Source organism: Triplophysa rosa, linkage group LG4 (assembly GCF_024868665.1).
Source record: "Triplophysa rosa linkage group LG4, Trosa_1v2, whole genome shotgun sequence".
Taxonomy (NCBI): domain Eukaryota; kingdom Metazoa; phylum Chordata; class Actinopteri; order Cypriniformes; family Nemacheilidae; genus Triplophysa; species Triplophysa rosa.
This window is the reverse complement of record NC_079893.1, coordinates 19,201,621-19,208,859: the sequence shown is the minus strand read 5'-3', so window position 1 is coordinate 19,208,859 and position 7,239 is coordinate 19,201,621. Positions and strand designations below refer to the sequence as shown.

The following is a 7,239-nucleotide window of genomic DNA, read 5'->3' as shown; positions in this document are numbered from 1 at the left end:
AAGTCTCCGACAATTAGTATTTATCAACGTTAACCAATAGGTCCGATAGGAAGTCAGCAAACTCTTTCAGAAAATCAATGTAGGGACCAGGGGGTCTATACACTGTAGCCAACTGTGGCGAGCAAAGCAACGATACGGACACAGACGAGTTTCACAAAAGCCCCAGAGGGTGATTTATTAGTGGACAGTGCAACAAACATGAAATGTGTGTCCAAGAATGTGGTGCTTCCGTGTTCCGTCCCTTGTGTTCGTGAGTTCCCGGGGTGCTCGTGGAATATGTCCGGTCGTCAGCCGTCGGTCTCTACGAGGGGAGAAAACACACAACGTTAGCAGTCGATTCATGTGGAGTTGTATCTCCCCCTCTTCTCCTGTTCCCTGGCTTTTATGCCTTTTCGTGTATTGGGAACAGGTGCTGACGACCGGCAGGTGTGTGTCTCTGATTGCCGGCGTTTCCATGGCGACGTTGATTGTGCAAGGGGGACTCGCCACACTCCCCCCCCAAAGCGTCGTCCGGGTACGGTGGGGGGTCCTGTCCGACGAACGGGTCGTAAGTCGGGGAGGAGGGGGGGATGTCCCTGACCAAGATGTCCAACCTGACCACATCCTCGACAGACCGTCGGCATTGCCGTGGGCGGTCCCGGCCCGATGAACTACCTTAAAGTGGAAGTCCTGGAGCGCTAGGAACCACCTGGTCACTCGTGCGTTGGTCTCCTTCGCTTTGGACATCCATTGTAGGGGGTGTGATCGGTGACCAAGGAGAAACTCCGTCCTAGCAGGTAGTAGCGGAGCTCCAGGACTGCCCACTTTATGGCCAGGGCCTCCTTTTCCACCGTGGCATATCGGGACTCGGCAGGGGTGAGCTTCCGGCTGATGAATACGACCGGGTGCTCCTCTCCCTCCTGGATCTGGGAGAGAACTGCACCCAGGCCGGTGTCGGAAGCATCCGTCTGGAGGATGAAGGGGCAGCCGAAGTCTGGGGCGTGCAGCACCGGGGAGGACGATAGTGCTTGCTTCAGCCTCTGAAAGGCGGTCTCTGTCTCTGGGGTCCACTTCGTCTTTTCGGGCTGCCCCTTTTTGGTCAGGTCGGTCAGGGGACTGGCTAGAGAAGAGAAATTCGGAATGAAACACCTATAGTAGCCTGCCAGCCCCAAGAAGGCACGTACCTGGGTTTTGTTGGCGGGTTTTGGCGCATTCCGGATGGCATCCACCTTCTTGCTCTGGGGGTGTATCAGACCTCTGCCAATCCGGAAACCCAGGTACTGTGCCTCGGCGAGACCCAGCTGGCACTTCTTTGGGTTCGCCGTTAGTCCTGCTTTCCTAAAGACCCTGAGCACTCTCCGCAATCTATCAAGATGTTCTCCCCAGCTCTCCGAGTGGATGACTAAATCATCAATATAGGCCGCTGCGTATTCCTGATGTGGCCGCAGGAGGATGTCCATCATCCTTTGGAACGTGGCAGGCGCCCCATGGAGCCCGAACGGCAGCACCCGGTATTGCCAATGGCCCGACGGTGTGCTGAAGGCAGTCTTTTCTTGGGATTCCGGGCTCAGGGGGACCTGCCAGTATCCTTTTGTCAAGTCCAGCGTGGATATGAAGCGGGCCCTTCCCAGCCTATCCAAGAGCTCATCCACTCGGGGCATGGGGTACCCGTCGAAGCTGGACACCTCGTTCAGCTTCCGGAAGTCATTGCAGAAGCGGAGAGTGCCATCCGGCTTAGGAACCATGAAGATGGGGCTGGACCATGGGCTACGGGAGGGTTCTATGACCTGTAGTTACCTCATCCTGGCAATCTCTTCCTCAATAGCCAGTCGACGAGTTTCCGGGACCCGGTAGGGGTGTTGCCGGACCACAACGCCTGGTGGAGTACGGATATCGTGATATATGATCCTGGTCTGCCCGGGCTTATCGCAAAAGACGTCACGGAACTGACTGACCAGGGAATCAAGCTCCGTCCTCTGCACGGGGGACAGCTGTTCTCCCATCTGGACCACCGGAGGTTCCTTGTCGGCGAAGGCAGCCATTTGTTCCGGTGGGGCGATCCATTTTTTTAGTAGGTTGACATGATACAGCTGTTCCTCCAGGCGTCGTCCCGGCTGGCAGACCCGATAGTTGACCGGCCCTACCTTCTCAATGATGGTACATGGTCCTTTCCAGGCTGCCAGGAATTTGGAGGTGGCTGTTGGCGTGAGGATCAACACCCGGTCTCCTGGGTGAAACTCCCGAGGTTGGGCGGGCCGGTCATACAGCTGTCTTTGGGCGCGCTGGGCTTCGGCCAGATGTTCCCGTACCAGGGGCATCACTCGATCGATCCTGTCCCTCATCTCCCGCACGTGCTCGATGACGCTTCGATGGGGAGCCGGCTGTTGTTCCCAGGCCTCTCGAGACACATCTAACAGACCCCTGGGTTGTCTGCCGAAAAGAAGTTCAAATGGCGTGAATCCAGTGGAGGCCTGGGGAACCTCTCGGAAGCCAAAGAGCACGTACGGCAGCATTAAGTCCCAGTCGCGCCCATCCTCTGTCACCACACGTCGAAGCATCCTCTTTAAAGTTTGATTAAATCTTTCGACCAGTCCATCGGTTTGGGGATGGTAGACCGATGTCTTGAGTTGCTTCACCTTGAGGAGGTGACAGAGGTCGGTCATCAGCCGGGACATAAACGGTGTCCCCTGGTCAGTCACGATCTCTGAGGGGATTCCCACTCGGCTGAACAGGAGAAAGAGTTCCTTAGCGATGTTCTTCGAAGTGGCCTTCCGCAGGGGTAGTGCCTCAGGATACCTCGTGGCGTAATCTACGATGACCAAGATGTGTTCGTGGCCCTGGGCAGACTTCGGCAACGGTCCTACCAGATCCATCCCAATGCGGTTGAAGGGCACCTCTATGATGGGAAGGGGAATGAGAGGGCTAGGGGGAGGCCGGTTTGGGGACTTCCGCTGGCAGGTGGGACAGCTCTGGCAGTATCGCTTCACTTCGGCTTCGAGTCCTGGCCAGTGAAAACGGTCCCGAATCCGCTGGGCAGTATTGGCGGCTCCCAGGTGTCCTGCCATTGGGTGGGTGTGGGCCAGTTCCAAAATGGTGGTTGTCTTTCGCTGTGGGACTACCAGTAGCAGTTTTTCCTCCCCCCGCCTCTGGGCAGCGCAGTAAAGCAGACCGTTCTTGATGACGAAGTGAGGGGTGGGGTGTGGGGCTGGCTGGCGGACGTCCTCCTCTACGATCCGCACTTGGCCCCAACAGTTCTTTAACCGCTCGTCCTCTCTCTGTTCTCTTCCGAATGATCCTCCGGTGGTTATCTGTTGGAATAGATCTTTGAAAAGATTAGAGGAAGATGATCGGCACTCACCCTCTCTCTCGCTATCTGTGGCCAGCATGACGGGTCGGGGGTTTCTTGGCCGCGCCGGTCTCCGTCGTCGGCGGCCGTTTCCTCTCTCTGCCGGTTCTCTCGAGGGTGTCAGCAGCTGGTCAAAACCCGGCCAGTCTCTCCCGAGTAGTACTGGTACGGGGAGGTCCTCCACGATCCCCACTTCCAGTGGCCAGGCTCCTGGTCCAGCAGAGATGGTGACTCGCCTGGCCGGTACGCTGCGGGTGTCTCCATGGACACAGGTGATGGGGATCATGATCTTCCCTCGATGTCGGATGACTGAAGATTGCACCAGTGTCACCGAACTCCCCGAATCCAACACTGCTGTGACCGCTTGGCCGTCTAACCTGATCCTCCTTTCTGGGGCTCCAGAGGGAATCCTCCGATGTACGCCACAGCCGGCGAGCCAAGCCCTGGGTGCTGCAGGCGTGGGTTCTGTCGGCATTGGTTCGTCTTGGAGAGAGGAAACGGCTGGTCTGCCTACTGGCTGAGAGGTGCCCTCCGGTGGCCGCCATGGCCGGTTCACCCTCCTGGGCTGTGTCATCGCTCTCTCTCCAGCATCGCGAGCAATGGACGCCTCCGCCAACTCGACCGACTCGACAAGTTCTCTGAGGGAGGAAGGGTTGCTCATACCCACAGGTCCCCGGAGACGCCGGGGCAGCGCTCGCAGGAGACGGTCGAGCATCACCTTCTCAGCGACTTGGGAGGCTGTAGGCTCCCCGGTTAGCAGCCAGAGGTGGGTCAAGCGTGTCAACTGGGCTACTTGGGCTCGGATAGGCGCAGCCTTGTTGTACATCCACTCCTGGAACTGTTGTGCCGCGGTCACTGGGGACAATCCAACTTGAGCAAGGATTTCTCTCTTGAGCGCCTCATAGTCCTCACTGGCCAGAGCTTGGAGGGAGTAGTACGCCCGTTGGGCTTCGCCGGTGAGAAAAGGTGCCAGTATCCGGGCCCATTCCGACTTGTCCCAGGCTTCCCGGGTGGCGATGACCTCAAAGATGTGTAGGTAGGCCTCTACGTCATCCTGATCGCTGAGCTTGGTGAGATGGAAGTGGGCTGTCGACCGTGCGTCCGGTAATGGGATTCGCGCTGCCGCGGTCGCCGCTATCATTTGCTCCGTTGCGTCCTGTCTTCGGGAGAGCTGCTCAGAGAACTGCATCTGTCGAGCGGTGAGCTCCGTTAGCCGGCGAATAATCTCTTCCATCACGATCGCCTAGGCGGGAGAGAGAGAGAGCGTGACTTCCGGGTACTGCCAAAAAACAAAACAAACAAAGGGGAAAGTGAAATACTGCCGTATCGTTGCTTGTTTACATTGCCCGCATTCTCCACCAACTGTGGCGAGGAAAGCAACGATACGGACACAGACGAGTTTCACAAAAGCCCCAGAGGGTGATTTATTAGTGGACAGTGCAACAAACATGAAATGTGTGTCCAAGAATGTGGTGCTTCCGTGTTCCGTCCCTTGTGTTCGTGAGTTCCCGGGGTGCTCGTGGAATATGTCCGGTCGTCAGCCGTCGGTCTCTACGAGGGGAGAAAACACACAACGTTAGCAGTCGATTCATGTGGAGTTGTATCTCCCCCTCTTCTCCTGTTCCCTGGCTTTTATGCCTCTTCGTGTATTGGGAACAGGTGCTGACGACCGGCAGGTGTGTGTCTCTGATTGCCGGCGTTTCCATGGCGACGTTGATTGTGCAATGGGGGACTCGCCACATGTTAGTTAGTTAGTCAGTTAGTCTAGTTTGTAGTGTTCCTATTCGTTGTGTTATTAGTTTAGTCTTGTCAGTTTAGTTAATCTTGTTCTTGTTTCTCTTTTTGTTATGTTTACCCCCACGTGGGTCTTTGTTTTGAGTTTTGTTAATTATTTATTAAAAGTCTTGTTAACCCCTTACGTCCCTGTCTGCACTTGGGTCCTTTGTCTCTCACCTCACCCGAGTTCATGACAAGACATACACATTGCTAGTCATGCAGTTAGTATGATAGGCCTAAATAAAATAGGTACTGTAAACCCCATCCTGTCCTCCCATTTATTTTACTCCATTACAGTTATAAAAGCATTAAATGGTTAATAAGGACACTTGACTGGATTAGCATTGGCGCTAACAAATTAACACGCAAACAGGGACGTTTGTTTTAACGTAACCTTTAACTTAACATATGCTACAACATTCATAATGCAAACGCGAACAGAATTTGAAACTTACCGCTTGAACTTGTTAACTTAAATCCGGATGCTTCCTCGTTTCACCACAAAACTCTGTTCGTTTTCTTCGTGATATGACTTTAATCTGAAGTATTTCTGTGCGCATCTCTTGTGGATCGGAGCCGCGCTTATCCGCTCATCACGTCTTATTGCGTCTATGAAAAGTTTCCGACTGACAACCTGTCAGACAGAGCATCAGTACCCGGTTGACCCGGTACGTCGGTACTACCGGGTCTTGTGAAAATTAGGTACCGACAACTTTTTTATTTTTAGGTACCGACTTGGACCCGAAGTACCGGTACTTTTGACAACACTAGTTAGAACAGTGCATTCTCTGTCTCCCTTCTGATAAAAGTACGCATGAAAGGTGTGGCGTGTAAATAAAGTGCATTCTCATATGTTTCTGAACTTCTGTTCAAATTTGTTAAAGCTGTAAAGCACTAATTTGACAGCCTAATGACACCACACCGCTTCTGCATTGTAAACTCTGACAAAACTATCATACGTGTTTAAAGTCAATGAAACGCGCACCGCGTAGTACTGATGGTGCACATCAAACAAGTTGTCCCGAAAATAACGCAGACTCGTTGCATCATGTTACTCCTCTCCTATGCTCTGCAGAAAATAACTCGTGTTAATTTTCATGTAACAGCCGGGACAATGCTGATCCACGAGAAAGACAATGGAGCTCAGAATTATAAAAGAGCGGTGTATTCTGCAACACACAGAAAAAAAGAATGACACTTAATAAAACGGCCTGATTTTACAACAGAATGATTTCTTTCGCATCCAGAGACAACCCCTACCTCCACTAGAATAATCTTTGTGCCATTAACCAGGGTCAGTCATCTCATTGAAGCCTTAATAAAAACTAAGATTCAAATAAATGTTTAATTGTCCATCTCACAGTAAAATGAAAGTGATTGATGCTGCAAATCCCTTAAAATAATCAAGCAATCTATATTAAAAACAAAAATAATGCACAGAAAAGTATTTAGCCTATGTGCAACAATAACACAATAGTTCTAATGTAATGTCTTAACATAATATTGCTGTGACAACAGGGTTGTTTCTATTTAAATAGCTCCATTTACACATTTACTATAAGGGGTCCCTGCTCCATGCATCTCTCATCTAAGGGGTCCTTGCCCTGAAAAACGTTAAAGACCCCTGATTTAGAGGAAACTCTGTTATTGACATCGAGTTTGCCAGAATTTTTGCCATTTTTGATGTGTGAATAATATCCTAACACAGTTGGAACACCATTGTGTAAATTTGTGGATTTACTGTGTAATTTAACTGGATTACTTTGTGAAAGGCGCTATTGTTTTGACCAATTGTCCTCATGTCATTCTCCTTCCTTCTTTCCTGCTCTCATCATTAATTATTTATGATTTTCCTTTTCTCTCCCATCCATCCCTATATTTGTCTTTTTGTGTCTTCGTTCACTCTCTCTTCTTGTTAATGCAAGTGCACATGTCAAAAACAAACCCATAGCAGAGATTTTTGTCCCAGATATAAACAGGATCACCCTCAAATGTTATTGCTCCTCAGCTCAGCCTCAGAATTCCTTTCTCTTGGGAAATAAGTCTGTCTGTGTCCACTTGAGTGTGTATCAGCAAATGAAGATGCTGTCGGTTCATTTGGGGAATGAGGAAGAAAGTTGTACTGATGGGTAAAAGCA

General features: G+C 51.6%; 1 protein-coding gene across 1 annotated transcript; it reads right to left on the bottom strand.

Moving 5' to 3' along the window:
- Nucleotides 1-681: 681 nt before the first annotated feature.
- LOC130553019 (uncharacterized) lies at nt 682-5,059 on the bottom strand. The gene is made up of 3 exons (XM_057331756.1): nt 4,774-5,059; nt 1,777-4,568; nt 682-1,734 (listed from the first exon to the last, which is right to left on the bottom strand). Exons 1-3 carry the CDS (start codon nt 5,029-5,031, stop codon nt 693-695), a joined length of 4,092 nt encoding a protein of 1,363 aa, XP_057187739.1. The 5' UTR covers nt 5,032-5,059; the 3' UTR covers nt 682-692.
- Nucleotides 5,060-7,239: the final 2,180 nt, after the last annotated feature.

Coding starts and splice junctions, on each gene's coding strand:
- LOC130553019 (XM_057331756.1), bottom strand. CDS start 5,031: ATGGAAACGCCGGCAATCAGAGACACACACCTGCCGGTCGTCAGCACC. Junction 4,569..4,773: donor TTCTTGGACACACATTTCAT/GTTTGTTGCACT, acceptor TCTCCCGCCTAG/GCGATCGTGATGGAAGAGAT. Junction 1,735..1,776: donor GAAGAGATTGCCAGGATGAG/GTAACTACAGGT, acceptor CCCATGGTCCAG/CCCCATCTTCATGGTTCCTA.